Genomic DNA, 25482 nt, shown 5'->3' with positions numbered 1-25482 from the left:
TGGTATGCTGAAAGCTTGGAACAAAACAGTGCAGAGATTAATTTTCTGTTTGTTACTCTGTATTCTTTTAAGTTTATATAGCACTGTTTTTCAATAAGATTATGGTAGATAAACTGGATTGGTTTCTTTGCCTAGTTCTTCAAATCGTTTCCATGTAGTTCTCGAACTGTCTGGGTACAAATTTATTTTCATATTCTAATTCTTCGCCCTTCCCTTCCTGGAAATGCTTACTAGAGGTCCCAGCCTTTGTCAAATTCATGGCTCATTTTGCTTATATTATATTTTTGATAAAAAAATTTCACGTTTATTTTTGTTTGTTCAGATTTAACTCCTCATTCTTCTGTGTTTTAATAAGGGCTGTAAATTTGTTTCAGGAATAAGACTTTTAAGTACAATAAAAAGCCTTCATTCTTTATATTTCTTGTTCCAGGATAAAACTTTGATACGTAGTCAGTTACGCGATTTAAATATCTTGTAGCTAATGTACATAGGTGTGCTCCTTCAAGAATGGCTCTAATATAAGTGTAAAATTCTTTGCAGTGAAGAAGAAAAGAAAGACTTTTGAACGTGTAAGAAGGTGTACCATACTCTAGACATTTATTTATCTCTGATAACACATTCAAGTTCCAATAGAGAAAAAGATTATATAAGTAAAAAGTGCATTAAGATATTATCTGAAAATATAATCGAATCTATTATCGAAAATATTATCGAATATTATCTGATAATACTCTCTATAGCCTTACTTAAGAAGCAGGTGCACTTCAAATGTGACCAAATTCTAGCAGTCGATCTTCCCCCTGCGTGTCAATTATTACAGCCATTCGGGAAAACACAATTCATTTCATGATTCTAGCATGCGATACAGTGAATTCCCAAATTGGGAAACAGCTTATGACGTGAAAAGTACTACCCGACACAAAATATTAGAAAGGTTTTCATAGTCCAGCTGGTTAACGCTCCATTCCATTGAGGGGGATCCCTTTCGAATACTAATGTGCTTATAAAATCGTTGGGATATAAAGGTTGCCTAAGAAAAATGTCTTGAAAGACAATGAAATCTCAAAAAGAAAAAAAAAACGTCTTGACAGAAAAAAAACGCCTTGAAAGAAAATGAAATCTCTTATTTTATTATGTAACATCCCACGTGTGTGTCCTTCACAGTCACAAACGGGGATTCCCCACGGGCTCTGAAAAAACATGTTACGTGTGAAAGCGTCATCCTTAACACTGGTAAACATTTCCTATTACGTAAGAAGTAAAGAAATCATGAAGAAAAATGTGTTGAAAAACCTCTTGAAATGCCTTGAAACGTCTTAAACAATGTCTAAGCAAAAAGCCTCTTAAAATACGTCTTGGAATGGATCGAAACGTCTTGTGGAAAAAATGTCTTAAAATATTGCTTTAAGTGTCTTGAAGAAAAATGTCTTTCAAAAAGGTCTTGAAATGTCTTAAAACGTCTAGAAAAAAATCTCTTAATAAACTTCCCCCCATCGATTAGTGGACTCAAAGACATCCTATTCTGTAACAATAAAAAAACGATGAAGTAACAACCAAACCCTAATACATAACAACCAAAGTACGTTATTGCGTAAATTAACATCCGCATGTCTTAGAAAACATTCCCCGTGCAGTTCTTAGAAAATATTCTCTATGAGGTAACAACCAAAGAAATCCTGATTTGGGCAGGGCACTTGAAGGTTCTTTAAAAAATCAAAGAAACTAATAAGTATCAAGCAAAAATAAACATTCCCTATGACTTAACATGCACATGCATCTCTTAGAAAACATTCCCTGTGACCTAATGTGCACTTGCATCTCTAAGAAAACACTCCCTATGACGTAACATGCACCTATTGGCTTTCGTCGGAATGCTGGGATATGGGTGTCATGGGAATGGGGGGATAAAGGTCCTGAAAACCATAGAGAGAATACTATTTTCTAAGACCCCACAGACCTTTTGTTCAACTTTAAAACATGATTCGATTAGCTTTAATGTTATACGATCAAAGTTCTGGTGTAAAATGTGTAAATGTTGATGGGTTAGGGGTCACCCCTTATTGTTAGTTTTGCTGGAGATATTTTTCATGACTTTAAAATATTTTCATTACTAAACTTATTTTTAATGTGTATTGGAAAAGCAAAGATGTTAATCATTTTTTTTTTGTACTTTCCGTTTGTATATCTTCTTGTAGTATTATAAAGAATTGGCTTGATTACCTTCTGAGCACAAAGTATCGGCTTGGCAAGTTCCAACGTTGATCAGTCGTTCAAAAGGAGTACCAGAGAAATATAGATCTAGTTTTTCTGCAACCCCACATTCAGACAACATTCTCTTGCATTGACAAGATTCTATAACAGGAACGTCTACTGAGCCATCTACTGTGTAATAGCGCTCAATTTTTGTGAAAGAAGGGTTGCAAGTTGACCCAGGAAAGCAACTATCGAATATGTCACCTTTTTGGAGACTTAGAAAGAGCTGAAATTATCAAAAACACAATTAAATCTTCTAAGCGTAAATATGTCTTTAATTAATCGAAAATACGCTAAAACTGCGTTATGTCACTTAAAAGAATCTCAGTTTTTTATTTGAAATAGTTTTCAATATGTCCTTCTGTCAATCTTTGCTTTCAATCTTCTATAAAAACACGTAAATCTGTTGATTTCTTTTTCTTTCTTTCGTTTTTTTAGCTACTCTTCTATGTCAGCTAAAATCCATTTGTTCTTTAAATTTATCCTAATATCCTTTATCCTAATGTTATCCTAATTATCTCTTTTATCAGAGAAAGTTTAGCATCCTAATCCAAAATACTTAAAAAAAAAACACAAACCAAAGAGGCAAAAGAAAACAGTATAAAATGACAAATTGAGAATTATTTTTCAAAGTGGAATTTCAATACCGGAGATTAGACTTATCTTTGTTCTGTTATTAAATAAAAAAACAAGTTTTTTTTAACTGAAAGTAAGGAGCGACATTAAAACTTAAACGAACAGAAATTATACCGTATACGAAAGGGGTTGTCCCCTCCGCAACGCCCTGCTCTTTACACTAAAGTTTGACTCTGTCACAACTCTACTTATTAAAACAATAAAAAAAACTTTAGCGTACAGAGCGAGGTGCTGTGGAGGGGACAACCCCTTTCATGTACGGAATAATTTCTGTTTGTTTTAAGTTTTAATGTCGCTTCTTACTTGCAGTTGAAAAAACTTGTTTTTTATTTAATTTCTGAACGTTTTTGAATAAATGCATGTTTAGATTTTGGCTCACCGCGCATGAATAATTAAAACGAAATTAGCACATTAATTTTGGTGTTGCTAAATGGCTTTGTCATAGTTTTGATCGCACTATTTTGATAAAAAAAAAGGGGGGATGCCTAGTTGCCCTCCAATTTTTTTTTGTACGAACGTTTTTGTTAGGAATAAACATACATACCTTACGAATTAACTTACGTAACGAACTTCTATATTTGTGTATTATTACGCATATGAGGGGGCTTGCCCCCTCGTCAAGACCTCGCTCTTTACACTAAAGCTTGAATTTTATCCTAGATCCTTAAGAATGACCCTGAATCACAAAGGTCATAAAATAAATAGTTGAAATTATTAAAAATACTTAAGCGTAAAGAGCAAGGTATTGTGGAGGAGACGAACTCCCTTATATACGTAATATTTGATGTTCGTTTTAAGTTTTGATGCTCTTCATTACTTCCAGGTGAAAATTTTTTTTTTTATTTATTTTCTCATTGTTTTTTTTTAAATAATGCTAGAAAATCCTGCGCCCCCTTCATGGAAATTCTGTTCTCTCGTGATAAATTCCTCCATTGAAAGATCCTCCAACGTAACCCCCTCCCCCGAGCCACACCCACCCCAACGTGAAAAAGTCCCCCTGAAAACATCTGTACACTTTATAATAACCATCACTATATGTAAACAATGGTCAAAGTTTGTAACATGCAGCCCATCCCCCGGGGACTGTGGGAGATTAAGTCATCCCCAAAGACATAGTTATTATGTTTTCGACTAAGCTGGACAGATAGGCTGTCTCAGAATTTTGATCCGATAACTTTGGGAAAAAATGAGCGTGGGAGGGCACATAGGTGCCTCCAATTTTTTGTCACTTAAAAAATGGCACTAGAAATTTTAATTCCCGTTAGAATGAGTCCTCTCGCGACATTCTAGGGCCACTGGGTCAATAAAATCATTCCTTGAAAAAAAACGAACACGCATACGTGATCCGTCTTCTGGTAAAAGCACAAAATTCCACATTTTTGTAGATAGGAGCTTGAAACTTTTACAGTAGGATTCGCTTATACGCTGAATCTCATGGTGTGATTTTCGTTAAGATTCTATCACCCTTAAGGGATGTTTCCCCCTATTTTCTAAAATAAGACAAATTTTCTCAGGCTCGTTACTTTTGATGGGTAAAACTAAACTTGATGAAACTTATATATGTAAAATCGGCATTAAAACGTAATTCTTTTGATGTAACTATTGATATAAAAATTCCGTTTTTTGGAGTTTCGGTTACTATTGAGCCGGGTCGCTCCTTACTAGTTCGTTATCACGAACTGTTTGAAAATACCATGTACATTACAATAAAACATTTTTCTTCCTATGAAGTCATTTTATATTTTCTCAGATTTTTTTTTTTTTTTTGATGTTTCAAAATTGTTAGGCTAGTGGCATATTTTTGTCCGTGTTGCTGACAAAAATAAATAATAAAAAATAAAAATAAATAAATAAACCAACCAATACCAATTTCTCAAATTTCATAACGCTTTTTGTCCTTAGAAATTCATGCACTTACAATCCATTGATTCCCAGGACGATCAAACCTTCAAAGAAAGTTAAATCTCCTTAAGGACTATTCTCCTAGTCCAAGTTTTGGTATGCTGATTTTCTGCTTTCCTACCGTTTTGAATATCAACGAAAGAGTAAAATTTTGATATCACTCTATAGATGAGATTCAGTGATGTTCATCCACAGAATTAGATTTTCGGAATTTGACTAACAGTTTTTTTTTGTTTTTTTTAGATTAAAAACACGATGAAAAACTGACTGATAACCGTTGACAAAACGGTAATTTTCCTTCTTTAAAGCAAGTTTCGATTTTCATCTAAGAAGAAGTTGGAGTAAATCATAATTTTGGATCGGTGAATGGATTGATAAGAAACTAACATATCTGATTAAATACATTATCTTTTCCTTTTGGCGCAAATTTTGAAAAGCAAAAATTTTCGTATCACTCTATAGCTGAGATTCAGTAATGTTCGTCTGCACAATTAGATTTTTTGAATATGTATGGCAGGTTTTTCAATTAAGTTAAAAATACATTGAAAAACTGACTGAAAATTGTCGAAAATACTATAATTTTCCTTTTTTAAAGCAAGTTTAGATTCTTCTCTAAGAAAAAATTTAAGTAAATCATAATTTTGGAACGATGAAAGGATTGATCAAAAACAAACAAATCCGATTATATATATAACTTCGTCTTTTTTTACAAGTTTCGGCTGCAACTTTGTTGCAAAATCGCTTGTTTCAGGTGAAATACTTAAGCTCTTTGGTGCAGTATGCCTAGGTTAGATTTGCTAATTTTCACCCACTTAAAAATTTTGCGTTCTTTTCCTCCTACATTATCATAAATACATATGGAGATCATTCTTTGGAAATTCAATTCCTGATTTTCAGTCAGTTTTAGATATACATGATGGTTTAAATTCCTACTTAGCCAATCTGAATAGTCAGGTTTCATTTTCGCTCTCTTTAGTACTTTAATAGCTTTAATAGCATAATAGCTTAGATAGCTATAATAAATAAGCTATAATATAACTATATAACAAAAATAGCTATATTGAATAGCTTAAGAGCTTAACTAATTACTTAATAGCTCAATAAGTACTTTGATATATCCTTAATTTTTCTTACATCATTTGCAAACCTTAAATTCGGATTCACCCTATTGTCACTTTGCCATTTTGATTTTGGCAAATGTATCATGCAAGTACAAAGTAAAAATGATATTGCATATTAAAACTTATGTGAGTAATCAAATCTGAAGTTTAGTGTGAATTCTGTAAATTCCGAATGGCAGGATCCCTGTGTAGAGAGGTGGCAAAATGACCTTCGGCCTTTTTGCAATAGCGTAATGGCAGTTCTTATTTCTTATACCTTGAAAGTGACAGCGACGATTTGTGAGTCTCTTAAAGGAAGGCGACACAATTACGACACATTACATATACTGAAGCGAATCGTTTATAAAGAAATATGAGGGCCCATCGATGGGTGACAATCTTGGACCTTAATAGGAGCTCCTTATTTATTAATATGTAGAACTTAAAGGAAGACTCAATTGCAGGGTTTCCACTTCTCGCCTTTTTTAGAAAAAGACGATATCCCAAAAAAGGTAAAAAGTGCATGAATATGAAGAATTTTACTCTGCTCTTAGCATTAGCTTTATAGTCAACTGGAGGGCGGACTAAATTAAAAAAAAAATTATTAAACACAAAATATGGGATAATTGCTATAACGCTGAAAGTGACAAAGCATTTGCTTTATTTTGGCGAATTCATTTAAAAAAATTTCTTCCACAAAAGAAGTTTTTCTAAGAAAAGTAAAGAGTTGCATTTAACAAAAGACGAACATAAATAAGTTCTAACAATAATTTCAGCTTAAAAATAAAATAAGTCACTATTTATAAATAAATGAAACCCGGAACGAATAAAAATTGCAATTAATTATCAATGATATCTTGGTTTCAGTAAAACCAACAGAGACTACCACAAACTGGAGTAGGATTAATGCCCCCTAAGCCTTCTAAAAACCAAAACGTCGTTTGCATTTACTGAAAACAATCTTTATATCGACCCGTATGTTTTTATTGGTCGTAACTTCAACAACGAGAAATAAACATCACGATACTAACCAGGATTACTAAAAAGTACTAATGACTGCAAATGGAGAGTTTATTATAGGTTAGTATTTATTCATGAAGCTCTCAGAAATTTGTATTTATGAAAGTCATAAGAGTAAAAATCTTTAAAATATATTTAATCAAACAGTTCGTGGTAATGAACTTTGTGCAAGGAGCGACACAGCTCAATAGTAACAGAATCTCTAAAATAATGAATTCTAACATGAATAGATACATCAAAAAATTGGCTTTGACACTGATTCCAAATATATAAGTTTCATTGAGTTAAGTATTACCCATGAAAAGACACGAGTCTGAGAAAATTTGGTTTATTTTAGGAAAGGGGGAAGCACCTCCTAAAAGCCAAGGAATCTTAACAAAAATCACATCACAAGATTTAGCGTATCAGAAAGCCCTAGCCTTTGTGATTTCAAGCCCACAGTCCTCGGGGCAAGGGCTGTACCTTAGGCGATTCAACCTTTGTTTACATATAGTATTGGTTATTGGGAAACGATGTTGAGGGGAGTTTGAAACACGTTACGTGCATGCATGCTCCCAAAAGGGCATAGCTAAGGAATGACTGAGTGCATTTAGTTGGGACTTTCAGGAAATGATGAATGAGATGATCAAATGTCCAAAAAGGCGATAATTGCACAATACTGCAGCTACTAAAAATACTACTACTGCTACCACTACTACTAATGCTACTAGAACTACTGCTTCAGTAGAGAGTGCTACTAAGGCTTGCTGTGAAAATTTGGGAAAATTTTGAGGGGAAATTTGAACTAAATCAAAACATACTATATGCATACAGATTGCCAGAGGGGGTACCAGTAGAATCTTAATAACGACTAAGCGCATCAAACTGAAACTTTCAGGTTGTGGTGGGGGGACTTTCACTTTCAGGGCATGATGGGCATGATGAAACTTTCAGGGTATTTTCGGTTTCCAAAAAAAAACAGATTGATGAAAACATCTTTTCGCAGTTAATTTAAAAAAAAAAAAATTAAGTCAATTTGTTCTTCTCAACACCCTCTGCAAGTGCTTGTTGCTATCATTAAACCATCACTGTTACTATAGCTTGTTACTATCACTAGTACCATTTTGTACACATATTGAAGAAAAGTGTACATAAAAAAGCTTAATTTAGAAATAAATATACTTACATGAAAAAGCTTTATTTAAAAAAAAGAAAAAAGAAGCAAAGAGTGTTTATAATACTTCATCCGTGTTGATAAGTAGAAAGCGAATAAATAGAAAGCGAAATCAATGCTCTTATATGTCTGTCGTGGTCACAAAAACTAATAATATTTAAAACGGAAAAGACAGCTGGGTGTTTTGCTATCCCCAGTGCAAAGGACATTAGAAGCGTTAGGACATTATGGCGTCAAAATTCAATACAGAAAAAGAGGTCAGTGATATGTTCTAAATGATTACTTAAAAAAATCCTGAAGAAGAAGTTTTTTGATGAAAAGTAAAGAGCCTGTTAAACTTAAGATCAGCAGAAATTAATTTCTATAACGTTTAAAGTCAAAATACCAGAAATTACTATTCAAAAATAAAAGAAACCTGTAATGAACAGATATTAAATCAAAAATCATATAGAAAAATCATATAAAAGATATTAACATAATTGAATATGTTAAAATTAAAACAAGTAAAACTTAAATTGAATACGTAAATCAAGCTTAAAATGAATATAAGTAACTACATTTTAAAAGAAAATAATAGCTGTGAAAATTATGTTTAAAATCGTATGCAAAAGGCGATAGAGACTTTCTTGAGGTTCTGCTTTCATTTTCGGCAGCATCACTTTGGTTTTTCCTCTCATCCTTTAGAAGTCTAACTGTTTTTTTTTGTTTTAATGGGTTTTTTTATAGCTATTCTATCCTTATTTTTCTTATTTGCGGAAAAGACATCCTGTCGCTTAAACAGGCATAATATTCGCAAAAAAGTTTTCTTGTCTTAAACAAAACAATCTTTCCTAGTTTTTTTATTGTTTTTGCAAGTTTTGTTTGATTATTCTTCTTGACTTTAGATACGACTCCAATTTTATTTTTAAGTTATGAGTGAAGAGAATAAAATCTATTTACCTCAATTGGATTAATCTTTGGGTCAGTCTCCTTTAATAAAGCTTCAAATTCCCTTTTCTTAATTTTTGAAGCCTTCTTAGCACAGCCTTTTCGGCAGGTTCCAACATCAACCTCAATATCTTCTCCATTTGCCCCTACACAAATTGCTATTTTAATACACATGAATTTATAGGGAATTGAATATTTAGAAGAAGGAGTGGGAAATAACTGGAATTCAAACTCAAGGTTGAATGCTCTTATGTGCACCATTCAGTTTTTCACAAGAGCAATCATATTATATGATATTCTGAAAACCAACCTAAGTACTTCAGTGTTAAAGTTGTAAAATACAATATCAGTTGTAAAGTACATATTGAGTTGGTGATTTTAGTTGCTTTTCCCTCCTTAGAGATCTTATTTCATGTCTGAATTTTAGTGTTTTTGCGTTGTTTGTCTTTGTTGGCATTTTTTATTTTATTCACTTTTCATTTCGTAGACTTTTTCTATTCATTCTTACCAGCATTTAGTTACCGGCTCAAAACACAGTACATTTCTAGTTGTTTACTATGGACGAGTCAAGCCAAACAAAAATCATATTTTGAATAATTACACTTATTATTTTGTTTTGTTCTTGTTCCTTTTCATTCTAGTAGCTTCTGAACGGTTTTTCACGGTTTTCGTTTCTAAGAGGAGTGATAATCATAACTAAAACTTTTGGGTTTGAATTTGTAAGCATAAACTTCCTTCTTTGAATCTTAATGACACTTAGAAACATTTTTTTTTCATTGATTTAGCCAGATGGAGTTATTTTTCCCTCCTTAGCGGTCTTATTGACTGTTTGAATTTCAGTCATTTTGTGTTCTTTCTTTGTCTTTTTTCTCGTTTCTTTACTTTTTATTTTGTTTTTCATTTAGTCGACCCTTTCTATTCTTTCTTACCATTGTTTAGTTTCCGGCCACAAACACAGTACATTTATATTTGTTTAATATTAACGAGTGAAGCCAAACAAGGACCATGTTCGTGAAAATTATACTTATTATTTGCGTTTCGCTCTAGTAGTTTTTGAACGGGTTTTTCCACGATTTTTGTTTCTAAGAGGAGGGATATTTATAATTAAAACTTTTGGGTTGGAATTTGCAAGCATAAAATTCCTTCTTTGAAACTTAGTGACACTTAGAGACTTTTTTTCATTTATTTAGCCCGAGGGAGGTATTTTTCTTTCCTTATTGATCTTATTGACTGTTGAATTTTAGTGATTTTCTGTTCTTTCTTTGTCTTTGTTGGCGTTTTTATTTTAATTTGTTTTTCATTTACTAGACCTTTTCTATTCATTCTCACCAGCATTTAGTTTCCGGCTAGAGCCACAGTACATTCATATATGTTTAATATGGACGAATCAAGCCAAACAAGGACCATATTTTGGAAAATTACACTTATTATTTTCGTTTCGTTCTTGTTACTTTTCATTCTAGTAGGTTCTGAAGGGTTTTTCACGATTTTCGTTTCTAAGAGAAGTGATAAATATAATTAAAACTTCTAGGTTTGAATTTACAAGCATAAACGTCCTTCTTTGTATCTTAATGACACTTAGAAACATTTTTTTTAATTTATTTAGCCCGAGGGCTATTATTTTTCCCTAATTTTTCTACTATTTTTTTCTATTATTGAATTTTCCATTATTTTTTCTATTATTTTTTTCTAATGCTATTATTTTTCCTTCCTAATTATTTTTTGCTCCTTATTGATCTTTTTTCCTGTTTGAATTTTTATGATTTTGTTTTTTATGTCTTTATTTGCGTTTTTTATTTTGTTTCGTTTTTTATATTATGGGCTTTTTCTATTCTTTATTACCAGCATTTAGTTTTCGGCTCAAAACACACTTTAATATGAATGAATCAAGCCAAACAAGAACCATATTTTAGAAAATTCTGCTTATTATTTCGTTTCGTTCTTGTTCCTTTTCGTTTTAGTAGCTTCTGAACGGTTTCTTCACGATTTTAGTTTCTAAGAAGAGTGGTAGTCATAATTAAAACTCTTAGGTTTTAATTTGCAAGCACAAACTTCCTTCTTTGAGTCTTAGTGACGCTTAAAAACATTTTTTCATTTATTTAGTCAGAGGAAGTCATTTTTCCCATCTTAGATCTTATCTCCTATTTGAATTCTAGTGATTTTGTGGGTTTGAATTTGCAAGTTTTAACTTTCTTAACTTTGCAAGCATAACGACTAGTTAGATTATATTTAATAGTAACATATTTTAATGAAAAAAAATTCGGACATTTTGAAAGCCTAAATAGCCTGGAAAATGGTGAAATAGCCTCTAGCCTAAATAATTAAGAAAATAGCGTAAGATCAAACTAAAAAGTGCACCATTATAATTGTCATGATTAAAGAACCCTATAGAAGAAGAAAACAGTCTCCATCTTGGACAACAAGGAAATCTACTTTTTGCATGGCAAGCTTTAATGTTTCTCCTTTTTTCTTCTCCTTTTTCTTCATATTATTTTCCACTACTAGTGGGACAAAGAAACATCATAAAAAAGTGTTTAACTTATTGAATGGTGGAACTATTTTCATATCTATGTGTTTTTTTATAAACTTAACGTGATGACTCCATTATAATGCACAATAAGGCACCCAAAATTACACTTGGGGCTGAATTTGAGGAATAGAAAGGCTGGAAGTACAAAAGGGTACCATGAGAATATCCATGGTCAAAAACCCCAGCCTGAGGCTTGCAATCCCACTTCCTGTGTACTTCCTCTCCTAACCCGCTTAGTAGTTTTCACAAATCGTCTGCTGACTATCAGAACTACCAGGTTTCTGCAATAATGCATAAAGATGTTAAAGGTTCGATTCAGAGTTTTTGGTCATATTAATGTGCTCTTTGAAGATTTTTTAGCTTGAACATGCAGCAGGACCCTATTCTACCTTACCTGGCATCTGAAATTCAGATGCCTATCGAAGTTCTCAGAATTTAATTTCCCATTTCTCTCGTGGAGCCTCCTAACACTACCTATCGATGTCTTTGAAAAAATCGGCCCCAATTGAGTAATCGAAAAAGCTAAAACTGATTTGCTTTGTGTAAGCTATATCTTTGTTTTAGTTGTATATAGTTATGATTGGTCCTTTATTTACTTTTGAAAGCTTTTCCACATGAATTTTTGATTAAAAGTTTTCAGAACAATCTTTTGTTGATTTCAAAAAAGGATTTAGATTTTTTTTATATAATATTATCTTTAGTTGTCTTATTACTGCCCCTATTACCTCATGTGTCTTATCCATTTGATCGTCCCTGTCTTTTTATGCTTCTTGTTGCACTATCTGAAAGCTACCCATAATTGAAATAAAATTAGTTTTTTGTTCCAGAGAGATATAAAAAGTATTTTTTAAACCTTTTGGTAAGGACTTTTTACAAAATTATGTCGCTGTTGATAATGGTTAAAAAATTGAGGTGTAATCAAAGTTGATCTGCATGGAAAAGCTGAACCGGAACATGGTCAATTCCAAACAAATCGATAGTTCTTTAAAAGTTGTATTCAGTCCTTCGTGAAAAGCAATAAATTCCAAAATTCCATAATGTTTTTAGATCATTCCACCTCCTGTTAGAAATTAATCTCTGACTGTGAATTTGTCTTTTTTCATGGACAACCCAGAAACTTAATAAAACGGGTACTAAAAAAGCGAGAAAGAATAAAAACTGTATATTGATTTTTCCATAGTCCAAACCTAGATTCAAATAGAAATAGTAGGGATTCTTAATTGTTTAATTTTTAAACTTAAAACAGCCGATTGGTTAAAGCTAACTGAATGTGTTTGTTTCTTGCAGTTTCACTGGTTAGTACTCTTGGCTGCTTGATGAGCACGACCTCGACCTCTCTGGTTTAAACGATAACGATGAATGGATCAAAAATCACTTTTGTTATCTTCACACTCTTGTCACGGACCAGCTAAAGTAGCCATCCCATCATCATGCAGCTATGATGCTCTTCCGAACATTGAAAATGATGAATGGGACGATTGTTATCTCTAGCAACACGTGCTAAGCCTTTAAGCTCCGACAAAGTAACAGTAACGCTGTTTTAAAAGAAATCTCAATGATTTTATGGTCATCTTGACCCTGAAGAAGTCCCGAACCCCTTCCAGGACCATGATGACTGGAATCCTGAACGATTCTTATTGCAATATTACCCGGAGATCTTATCAGAATGTATTGAATTTTGGATCTATCAGTTGGTCAGCCATAAAAGCTTGAAAGTTATTCCAACCGATCTCACGATTTTATTGGTGTTGTCAGCATAATGGCTAGCCTCAAACTTGCCTGTATCAAATTTGCGTGTACTGGTCTGAAACATTTAGAGTGGAAACCATCTCTCTGTGGTAGAGACAGGCTCTTCACAGTTCATTTAAGTTTGAAATTTGTTATTGATTCACAAGCAGAAGACGACGAAACAGCAAAAAATAGAATTAAGAAGGTGCAGCAAGCCCTTAAAAACATTTTTTCCCTGGTTGTCCAACGGCAGGATCTGCTCAATTAATGATAATATGATACCTTAAAATGTATATCAAATCTGAATCAATACGTCCCCAACAACCCTGATCATGTTGGACTAGAGAATATTGTACTTTCCAGCTCCTCAGGACTCATTCTGGACTTACATTTCCACCAAGGAGCCGCCACTTTGAGAAACAGTCTCGATATACATGGATTTTCAGCTGGCATTGTACTATGCTTGTCTGACCTCTGCTTGATCTCACAAACCGCGTGGTTGGCTATTATCGTTTCGAAACGCATACCAAAAATCTAACTGTGTGTCTGTTTTATCATTTTGTAGCTGCAGCAATGGCAAATACTTTCAATGAGTTAGAAGGTCTGGACGTTTCTGGAAATATGAGACAGCTTATCAAATTTCGTTACAGTGTTGTCAAGTTTCTGCTCAATTCTGGAAGCTTAGAGGCACGACGTCAATATAATAATTAAGAACTACTCTAAGGTGGAACTCAGGATCATGTCTAGAGTGTATAAACAAACAAATTTCTTCATCACAAGTAACTGCATCACCGCACTTACCGAAGTGCTATGACTGTACGGCCAAGGAGCTGTATAAACGCAAGATGAATATGCAGGAAACGTCTCCAATGGTCTATTAGTATTAACGTGCTGAAAATGCGAAATTGTTCTCTGCTTGACAAAGAACACAATTTCTTTAAAAATTTTCAAGAAGTGTGAGGTTTTATTTGACGAATCATTTTTAATACATGACTGTTTTATTTTTGCACTTTCAACTGGATAACCTGTGGACGTTCTTCATTGGTGAAGGAGAGTATGTTTAAAATTTGTATGTATATTTTTGTTACTTTTATTTTTGCAGATATATTGTTCAAATGACACTAATCAAGGCGATGCCGTAAATTCTTATGGCAGGCGCACCACTTGCTAGGGTAAGAAATTTAATGTGTCAAAACCATAATGGCAAGTGTGTATTCCTCTGAGGAGCCCTGGTGGCAGGCTATCACTTGGGAATATTATATTAGATTTAAAGCGCTTTTGCTTGTAGTTGTACAACGACTTATATTTATTAATAATACATTTGAAGGATTTGGGACATTGCTATTTGGCTGACGAATTGATCATACTGTCTTAGCCTAGGTGATTGGATAGGCTAGTAAGGTCAATATCCAGTTCTTTTTTTCATCTTAATTGCTAAATTAGGAAAAAAGTTTTTTTCTAATCAAATAATTACCTGTAATACATTATATCTATCTATATAAAAATAAGTTGTCTGTGTGTGTGTGTGTGTCGAGTGACGTCATATCTGTGTATCGACTAACGTCATGTTTGTCGACTGACGTCATTATAAGGATTGAGCTGTATGCGTCATGAAGTTGTTTGTCGACTGACGTCATGTTTGTCAACTGATGAAATTACATACCGGGACACAAATGACGACCGGGACACATGGAATATAAATGACGACCGGGAACCTCAAAGAGAAATTACAGACTGGGACACCCGGACACAAATCACGACCGGGACACAGGGAATATAAATGACGACCGGGACATAGGGACATAACTACAACGGGGACGCCGGGGGCACAGGCGGGATATATAAATGACGACCAGGACACAGGGATTGTTCGAATAGAAATTACAGACCGGGACACAAATGACGACCGGGACACCGGGACACAGGGAATATAAATGACGACCGAGATACTCAAAGAGAAATTACAAACTGGTATACCGGGACACAAATGACGACCATACCGGGACACAGGGAATATAAATGACGACCGGGACACAGGGACACATCATTAGAATAATGAGGTATAGATCTGAATACGGATTGTTTTTCCCATGGACAATTATACGTTGCATGTTCAAGAGTCAGTAAACCTGACAATCTATTTATATGCACAGACAATGGGACAGCGAAGAATGTTGTATATTCGCATGTTTTACGTAGTTAAAAACATATATATATATATATCTATCTCTATTCACAGGTGGGACACAGGGACACAACTACAATGGCGCGTAACTAATATGGCACGTAACGACTTACGCGCACGGGGGGGCTTGGGGGGGCGCGAAGCACCCCACCAACTAGGTGTTGGGGTGGCGCCACCCCAACAGCTAGTATATATATATATATATATATATATATATATATATATATATATATATATATATATATATATATATATATATATATATATAAAATATGCCTAGATCCTTACCTTTTCCTATAATCAAATTATGCATCATTCTTTTGCAGCATATGTTACGAATTTGTTCTTCATCACCTTCCATTTCATCAAAATCCGTTATGACACGATGGCGTAAGAGCTTTTGCACTGAAAAATAAAGTTTATCTCATTTTGATTTATAGAAAGCTTCTGGAGTTCAAACTATTTTGGCAATGCATGGTAAGTACGGAAAGGCCTTTTTGTCAGAACAAATCAAATCACTAGAAAAGGGCAATCTGATTATGTTAAATTTTAATTTCAACTATGATCCCTGGCTTTGGTTATCTGCAGGTTACTGATCAGAGCCTGATTACTATTTAACCTTGCTAAGCCCTGTCTTAATTGGTCTTTTGGTTTTTCAACTGCAGAAAATGGCGGTATTAAGAATGTGTTTTATTGACTTATATTGCGGATAGGGTGAATATTCTTAGTAACTGTAAAGTAATAAACTAGCATACATTTCATATTGATCTTAGTTTTGAGGCTATATCTGTTATGGGCTTGGAATGGGTATTGGTAAAAACGGAGAGGGCGTCACAATTTGGTTTAATCGTTTTGCGAAGAAGAGACGAAGAGACATATGAAGGACAAAAAAGACATAGTTTTTTGTAATTATTTTCTATGGTGGTTAAGACAATAAAAGTAGTAATTCTCTGCAATTTTTACATGAGCTTCCTAAAGTACATAAGCTTTATGATCCTTATCAAACCAGTTCATGGCGATAAAATGTAAGTAAGAAGTGACTCGGCTCAATATTAACCAAAACTCTAAAGAATGGACTTTCGATATTAATAGATACATCAGAGTAATTGGATTATTATGTTGCTTCCAAATATATAATATTCATCAGGTTTAGTTTTACCCTTCAAAAAAAAGGAGCCGGAGAAAATTTGCCAGATTTTTTAAATGGAGGAAAACCCACAATAAAAGTAAAGGAATCTTAATGAAAACCACACCATTATGTTCAACATATTCGAGAACTCTGTTGTTGAAGTTGCAAGCTCCTATAAACAACAATGTGGAATTTTGCATTTTTTTGCCGAAGAAAGATCACAGATGCATCTTTAATTATTTTTTTTTTCCAGGTAGTAAGTAAGTTTTTCAATAGTAACCTAAACTCTATAAAACAAACTTTTTATATCAATAAATATACCAAAGTAATTGCATTATTATGTTTCTTCCAAATATATCAAGACTCATCAAGTTTAGTTTTACAAGTCAAAAGTAAGGAGCCTGGGAAAATTAGCCTGATTTTCTGTAATGGGGAAAAAACCCCATAGATTTCAATGAATCTTAATGAAAATCACATCATCAACCACATCATATCAGAGAACTCTTCTGTTGAAGTTTCAAGCTCTTATATAAAACAATGTAGAATTTTGCATTTTTTGCCCGAAGAAAGATCACGGATGTGTGTTCTTTTGTTTTTTTGTTTTTTTTTCCAGGGGTGATCGTATCAAAATAGGGGTCCTAGAAGATCGCAAGGGGGTGCATTTAAGCAGAAATTAAAAGCTATAGGGCCCTTTTTAAGTGACCAAAAATATTGGTGGCCAACTAACTCCCTCCAAAAACCCTCTTATCCCCAAAGTCGTCTGATCAAAATTTTGATATAGCCATTTTGTTCAGCATAGTTGAAAAAACAGTAAATATACCTTTATGGGTAACATGACCCCCCTCCCCAAGCCCTAGGGGGAATGGCTGTAAGTTATGAAATCTGCCCATTGCTCGTGTATACTATTTGTTATTGGCAAGCATAAATACACTTTTCAGAGAGGAGGGTTTTGTGCTTCGGATGGGTTTCCATAGGGAGGGGAATTTCCGAGGGTGAACTTTCCAGGGTAAATTTTACACTGGGGGGATATGACGGAATTCTTAAATGAAATTCTTTTTATATGTATTTCATTCTCTTTGCCAACTCAATTTTGCATGTGGAGATGTACCAGGGGGATTTCTGGAGTAGTTAGAAAAACGATTAAAGTCTTTTTCAAATCAAAGTATGCTACGGAGAATTTTTTCAGGATGAACCGTCTGCAAGAAATATTATAGTGGGGATTTTTCAGTGAGAACGGAATTGTCTGGAGGGAATTTTACGAGGGGTGGGATGTATTTTGCGTAGGAAGAACTTCCAAAGAGGGTTTTCTTGTGAGGGGAGATAATTTTACATGGAGGCTGAGCCAAATTTACCAGCGTTATTTGAGAAACGACCAGAAATTAAGTATAAGAAAACAAGTTTTTTCAACTGAAAGTAAGGAGCAATATTAAAACTCAGAACAAAAATAAATTGTTCTGTATGTGAAGGAGTTGCTCACTCCTAATTACCTTGATATTTACGCTAAAGTTTGACTTTTTCTGCAAATCAATTAACAGAGTCAATTAACAGGTGGTTATTTAGAGTAGGAAGCTTTTTTAAAGCCCTTTTTGAAAGGTGCACTGAAATCAGAAGAATCTGATTTCAAATATAATTTAAAATCTTTTACTGTTGATTTTAAATATGTCAAATTCATTTTTTTTAACTTTACCTATCTAAAACTATTAGCATTGAAAAATTTGTTACTAAATAGCAAGTGTAATAAAAATTACAAAAAAACAATATTATTCTCCGAATGTGCAATGTCACGCGTGGAATTCCGCAGAACAAGATCCGTACTCTCTTTGGCAAAGATTTCATTGATGATTTAACCCTCCTATCACGTTTAAGACAGGCTCAGCAACGAAATGTCCCTGAAATCCTAGTCCAGCCAAAGAACCTGGTCTTTTCGTAAGCGCAAAGAAAACAAAAACAACGGGTAACGACGGTAGGAAACAAGCTATCCCAATTTGTAAGGCCTATGGTAATATGTAGGAGGTTGAAGACTTTAATACCCTTGATTTAAATTCATCAAACATTTTGTGATTACAAACTGTAAGTAAGGAGCGACGTGGCTCAATAGTAACTACAACTCTATAAAACGGAATTCCTATAAAAATAGATATATCAAAAGAATCGGCTTATTATGCTGATCCCAAATATATAAGTTTCATCAAGCTTAGTGATACCCATCAAAGGCTAGGAACCTAAGAAAATTGGCCTGATTTTCGAAAAAGGCGAGAAACATCCCCCAAAATTGAAAAAAGTCAAAAATGTAGGATTTTGTATTTTTTTGTCAGAATAAAGGTCAGGGGTGCGGGTTTATTCGTTTGTTTTTCCATGGGGTGATCGTATCGACTTAGTGGTCTTAGAATATCGGGAGAGAGATCGTTCGAAAGGAAATTAAAAGTCCTAGTGACTTTTCTAAGTGACCAACAAGACTGGAGGACAACTAGGTCACCTTCTACGCCACTTCTTACACAAAATCGTCCGATCAAAATTATGTGATAGCCACTTTGTTCAGCATAGCTGAAAGGGGGGGGATTTTCAACGGGGAAATTTCCTATGTGGAAAGAAGTTTCTAGGGGGTGACTTTTTCAGGGGAAATTTTGCACTGGGGGATTTTTCCAGAATTTCCATTCGAAATTCTCTTTATATGTCTTGATTTCTCTTTGCCAACTCAATTTTACGCGTGGAAATTTTATGGGTAATTTTCCGGGGTAAATCTTCACCAGGATTGAATTGCCTAGAGGATATTTCCTTGGGGAGGGGGGTTTTCCGTGGTTTTGAAGCCGTACTTCCTGGCACTATTTAAAGAAGATCAAAAATTAAATATATAAAAAAGTTTTCTCAACTGAAAGTAAGGAGCAACATTAAAACTTAAAACAAAGAGAAATTATTACGTATATGAGGTAGGTTGCCCCCTCCGCAACACCTCTCTCCATACGCTAATGTATGAATTTTGTCCCAGTTCTTTGAGAACGACTCTTGAACCACATGGATCGTTTAATTAGAACAATAAAAAGATTTTCTAAAAGTATTAAGAAACATTAGCGTGAAGAGCGTAACATTGAGGAGGGGGTTGCCCCCCTCATACCCGTAACTGCTGTTCGTTTTAAGTTTTAATATTGCACCTTACTTTCTGTTGAAATAACATGTTTTTTAATTAATACTAATTGAAATCAATACTAATTTAATAAAACACTAATACTAATTTAATACTTATTAAGAAGTAATTGATTTTTTCTAGCTTTTCAGTACACTTTGATTTGGAAGTATGGTAATTCTGTTGTGAATATTGATAGTTATTGCGTGCAGAACAAAAATAAAATTATCCAAAGGTTTTTTTGACAAAACGGGTAGACTTTCAGAATTCAATTTATTTTTCAAAATCTCTAGAGCGTGCACGCACACATAAAGAGGGGGAATTTTCTTTTATTCATTCCCCCCCCCAGTAATCAATATTAATTATTAATTTTAAATACTTCCACAAATTTTCTGAATTTTAGATACTTTATTTAAGTTTCGTAGCACAGGAAACTTGAAGTTTCTGATAAAACTCTTTGATGGAATCAACACAAAATTAATCAGCCGAGTGGAAAAGCTGATGACCGACTAGATAATGGCTTTTGTTGAACATAACACTCTCAGCCTTGTCACTAGAGAATCTCGGTCCCATCCCCTCATGTTTAGGGCCTGGATGTACTCCTAGGTATATTAAAATTGTCTAAATTGTTCGGTTATTTTTTAAATCAAAAAGTTCGTGGAGACGAACTGTAGTAAGCAGCGACTCGGCTCAATAGTAAACAAAACTCTAAAAACCGGAATTTTTGTACTGATATATGCATCAAATGAATCGAATTTTTATGCTGATTTTAAATATATAAGTTCCATCAAATTTAGTCTTACTCATCAAAAGTTACGAGCCTGAGAAAATTTGCCTTGCTTTGGAAAATAGGGGGAAACAACCCTAAAAGTCATAGGATCTTAACAAAAATCACATCGTCGCATTCAGAGTATCAGAGAACCCTACTGTAGAAGTTTTAAGCTCTTATCTATAAAAATGTCGAACTTAGTTTTATTTGCCAGAAGACCGATCACGGGTACGTGTTTATTTTTTTGTTTTGTTTTTTTTTCCAGGGGTGATCGTATCGACCAAGTGGTTCTAGAATATCGTAAGGGGGCTCATTCTAACGGAAATTAAAAGTTATAGCGCCCTTTTTAAATAGCCGAAAAAATTGGAGGGCATCTAGGCCCCCTCCCATGCTCATTTTTTTCCAAAGTCAACGGATCAAAGTCATCGGAGATAGCCATTTTGTTCAACATGGTTGAAAAACATAATAACTATGCCTTTGGGGCTGACTTACTCCCCCACAGTCCCCAGGGGAGGGGCTGTAAGTTACAAATATTGACCAGCGTTTACATACAGTAATGGTTATTTGTAAGTATACAGACCTTTTCAGGTGGATTTTTTGGTTTGGGGGGAGGGTTGAGTAGAGGGGGCTACATGGAAGGATGTTCCCTAGGAGGAATTTGTCATGGTGGAAGAGAAATTCCATGAAGGGGGTGCAGGATTTTCTGGCATTATTTAAAAAAAATGAAAAAAATAAATATGAAATAGTCTTTTCCTCTAAAAGTAAGGACAAGCATTAAAACTTAAAACGAACAGAGATTATTACGCCTATCGGAGGGCTCATCTCTTCCTAAATACCTCGCTCTTTACGCTAAAGTATTTTTAGTAATTTCAACTATTTATTCTACAGCCTTTGTGATTCAGGGGTCAATCTTAAAGAATTGGGACAAAATTAAAGCTTTAGTGTAAAGAGCGAGGTATTAACGAGGGGTCGAACCCTTCATATGCATAGTAAAAATATATGAATATAGAAGTTCGTCAAGTAAGTTAATTTGTAAGTTATGTATATTTCTTACTAACAAAAACGTTCGTTAAAAAATAAAAATTCTAGTTGCCTTTTTAAGTAACCGAAAAATTGGAGGGCAACTAGGCCTCCTCCCCCACCCTTTTTCTCAAAATCGTCTGATCAAAATTAAGAGAAAGCCATTTAGTAAAAAAAATTAATACGCAAATTTCGTTTTTATTATTCATTGGCAGAGAGCCAAAATCAAACATGCATCAATTCAAAAACATTCAGAAATTAAATAAAAAAAATTTTTTTTTAGCTGAAAGTAAGCAGCGATATTAAAACTTAAAACGAACAGAAATTACTCTGTGTATGAAAGGGGCTGTTCCCTCCTCAACATCCCACTCTTTACGCTAAAGTTATTTATTGTTTTATAAACTAGAATTGAGAGAAAGAGTCAAACTTTCTAACAGTTCGTGGTAACGAACTGTAGTAAGGAGTGACCTGGCTCAATAGTAACCAAAGCTCTAAAAAACGGAATTTTGTTAGCAATAGCTACATCAAAAGAATCGCATTTTACTGCTAATTTTAAATATATAAGTTTATTCAAGTTTAGTCTTACCCATCAAAAGTTACGAGCCTGAGAAAATTTGCCTTATTTTAGAAAATAGGGGAAAACAACCCCTAAAAGTCATAGAATCTTAACGAAAATCACACAATCAGATTCAGCGTATCAGAGAACCATACTGTAGAAGTTTCAAGCTCCTATCTACAAAAGTGTGGAATTTTGTATTTTTTGCCAGAAGGCAGATCACGGATGCGTGTTTATTTGTTGGTTTGTTTTTTTGTTTGTTTTTTTTCCCAGGGGTGATTGTATCGACCCAGTGGTCCTAAAATGTTGCAAGAGGGCCCATTCTAACGGAAATAAAAGTTCTAGTGCCCTTTTTAAGTGACCAAAAAAATTGGAGGGCACCTAGGCCCCCTCCCACGCTAGTCATTTTTCCAAAGTTATCGGATCAAAATTCTGAGATAGCCATTTTATTCAGCATAGTCGAAAAACCTTATAATTATGTCTTTGAGGACGACTTACTCCCCCACAGTCCCCGTGGGAGGGGCTACAAGTTACAAACTTTGACCTGTGCTTAAATATAGTAATGGTTATTAAGAAGTGTACGGACGTTTTCAGAGGGATTTTTTTGGTTGGTTCGGGGAGTTGTTGAGAAGAAGGGGATATTCTGGGGGAAATTTCCATGGAGTAATTCGTCATAGGGGAAGAAAATTTCCATGAAGGGAGCGTAGGATTTTCCAGCATTATTAAAAAAAAAAAAAACAATAAAAAGATAAATATGAAAAAGTTTTTTCATCTGAAAGTAAGGAGCAGCATTAAAACGAACAAAAATCACTACGCATATGAGGGGATTCGTCCCCTCCTCAATACCTCACTCTTTACGCTAAAGTATTTTTAGTAATTTCAACTATTTATTCTACGGCCTTTGTGATTCAGGGGTCGTTCTTAAGAATTGAGACAAAACTTAAGCTTTGTTGTAAAGAGCGAGGTACTGCTGAGGGGGTAAACCCCCTCATATACTTAATAAAATCATACGAATACAAAAGTTCGTTACGTAAGCTAATTCGTAAGTTACGTATATCTTTTACTAATAAATACGTTTGTAAAAAATTAAATGTTCTAATTGCCTTTTTAAGTAACCAAAAAACTGGGGGGGGGGGAGAACTAGGCCTCCTCCACTGCTCCTTTTTTCCCAAAATCATTCGATCAAAACTATGAGAAAGCCATTTAGCCAAAAAAATAAATATGCAAATTTCGTTTTAATTATTCATCTGCGGAGAGTCAAAATCAAAACATGCTTTAATTCAAAAACGTTCAGAAATTCAATAAAAAAACAAGTTTTTTTTAACTGAAAGTAAGGAGCGCCATTAAAACTTAGAACGAACAGAAATTACTTCGTATATGAAAGGGGCTAATCCCTCCTCAACGCCCCGCTCTTTACGCTAAAGTTTTTTACTGTTTTAAAAAGTAGAGTTGAGAGAAAGTGTCAAACTTTGGCGTAAAGAGCGGGGCGTGAGGAGGGACCAGCCCCTTTCATATACGAAGTAATTTCTGTTCGTTTTAAGTTTTAATGTCGCTCCTTACTTTCAGTTAAAAAAACTTGTTTTTTTTTTATTTAATAGCGTATAGAGCTAAAGTAAACAGCTGTTGAGGAGGGAACAGCCCCTTTCATACACGGAGTAATTTCTGTTCGTTTTAAGTTTTAATGTCGCTCCTTACTTTCAGTTAAAAAAAACTTGTTTTTTCATTTAATTTGATATTCTAAACTGACTGCTGTTGACATAAGTACCTTAAAAAAATTAATGACATAAGTATGAAAAGAACGAAAATCAGCTTACTTTAGAAAATAACTATGAATTCTTTTTTTTGGGGGGGGGGCAGGTGAGTTGTTAAACTTGAATTGATTTAGAATGTCCAATACATAAAAAATTCTGAACATAATGAAGTAGGAGTTTTCTTATCATAGTGGTTAGGTCAGAAGAGGCCATAGAATAAACTGTTGCCAAAATGATCCAAATGATTTTAATCAAAGTCCAGACATGGTTTTTTGCCGTCCAGTGATGATTTGTTGCTTATTAAATAGCTGTTGTGGCAACGGACCATAAAAACAGATACAAAATATTTAATTTTTCAATTCAACATTTTGCAATTCAAAATATTTAATTTTTCAATTCAACATACTGTGCTTACTGTGCTGACAAAATGTGATATCCAAGAACAGGGAAGTTAAAGCTAATTTAAACAGCACAGAGAACATCTTATTGTCTTAAGAGCTGAAGCAAAACTAATGACTAGACTGTAAGACTTCATTCTAATAAGCAATATTGGAATGGGCGCAAACAAGTTACTTCAACTTCATTCATAAAAGTATTATCCACGGTAAAATTTAGGATACAGTTGTTGATTGGTTGACTAACTTTTTTAAGGTTTATGCGCTGCGGGATAGTTAAGATGGGGAGGAACTTTAATCTCCAATTACAAACTCTGACATTAGAAACTCTAGATCTGGTGAAAAAAAACAATATTTTAGGAAATAAACTTTTACTAAAGATTGCGGTAAAGGCAGTAAAACTTTAATGAAAAATTAAGGCTTTATGCTACTAAATGAAAAACATCAGTTAAAGAAAAAATTTTAACACTTATCTGCCACACCTGAAAAGGGGGTGATGGCTTCTCCTTCTTCACCTCAATAATATAACTACTTCAGAAAACATTAGATGTCACTGACACTTGTGATATGTTAACTTAAATGGGATCTGTTTCTTAGCAACGGTTTAGTTATCACTTTTTTTGACTAATTACTATAACAACAAAAATCTCCCTTCGGAACATTTACGAACATTTTATTTATTGTATTTAGAGAGTTTCTGTATCCCATCTTTCTACCTCCCTTCAAAGACATGGAAATAGCATTAAGCTATTTAAAAAATAGTCGCTTTTGTTGGCCAAGTTTTTTTTTTACTAAATTCTCTTTAACACTTAGCTAGTAATGCTAATCTTGAAAAATAAGTCAACAAATTTATGACATAACTTAGGTTTATCAAGGCATTAGTGGGTAGGATGCAGTTAAACTAGAAGTAACTCTGATAATGTATAAAAAAAAATTGTGCATGCTGTTAACTAAGAACTTTATTCTCATACTGTTTATATACTCTTTATCTTCATACTGTTATTCCAGAAGAGAAGATAAACTTCCCTATTATTAAGACAGGGTTACCATTTCAATTGGTAGTATCACTAGCTCTTGTGATTCTTTAAGTCATTTTCCCTGATGTAATTTTTAAAGTATTTTGACTGATATATATATATATATATATATATATATATATATATATATATATATATATATATATATATATATATACAATATCAGGCCCCAGCACTCGGAAAGCTTAATTACATGTATTCTCCTAATCGCGGACTATTCCCATTGTCGGTTGTCTCCTAATCGCGGACAATTTGATCCTTATCTCAATT

At 33.8% G+C, this 25482-nt stretch overlaps 2 protein-coding genes across 4 annotated transcripts in view; one reads left to right on the top strand and one right to left on the bottom strand.

Annotated features, from left to right (window-relative positions):
• Positions 1-24291, bottom strand: part of LOC136026883 (uncharacterized) — a 46300-nt gene extending 22009 nt beyond the window's left edge. For 2 of the 3 annotated variants that reach the window (XM_065703685.1, XM_065703688.1), the window contains exons 1-4: positions 24187-24281; positions 15723-15839; positions 9004-9137; positions 2221-2479 (exon numbers count right to left, since the gene is read on the bottom strand). In XM_065703685.1, the coding sequence (XP_065559757.1) occupies positions 2221-2479; positions 9004-9137; positions 15723-15839; positions 24187-24262 (586 nt within the window). In that variant the 5' untranslated portion in view covers positions 24263-24281. Of the gene's footprint in view, positions 1-2220; positions 2480-9003; positions 9138-15722; positions 15840-24186 lie in introns of all 3 variants that reach the window. The other variant, XM_065703686.1, reaches the window with a different exon arrangement.
• LOC136026884 (BOS complex subunit TMEM147-like) overlaps positions 1-25482 on the top strand; it is a 344819-nt gene that overhangs the window by 141273 nt on the left and 178064 nt on the right. The window lies entirely within an intron of this gene.

The sequence above is a fragment of the Artemia franciscana genome, chromosome 5 (genome assembly GCF_032884065.1).
Source record: "Artemia franciscana chromosome 5, ASM3288406v1, whole genome shotgun sequence".
In the NCBI taxonomy this organism is placed as follows: domain Eukaryota; kingdom Metazoa; phylum Arthropoda; class Branchiopoda; order Anostraca; family Artemiidae; genus Artemia; species Artemia franciscana.
This window is presented reverse-complemented; position numbering and strand designations above follow the sequence as displayed.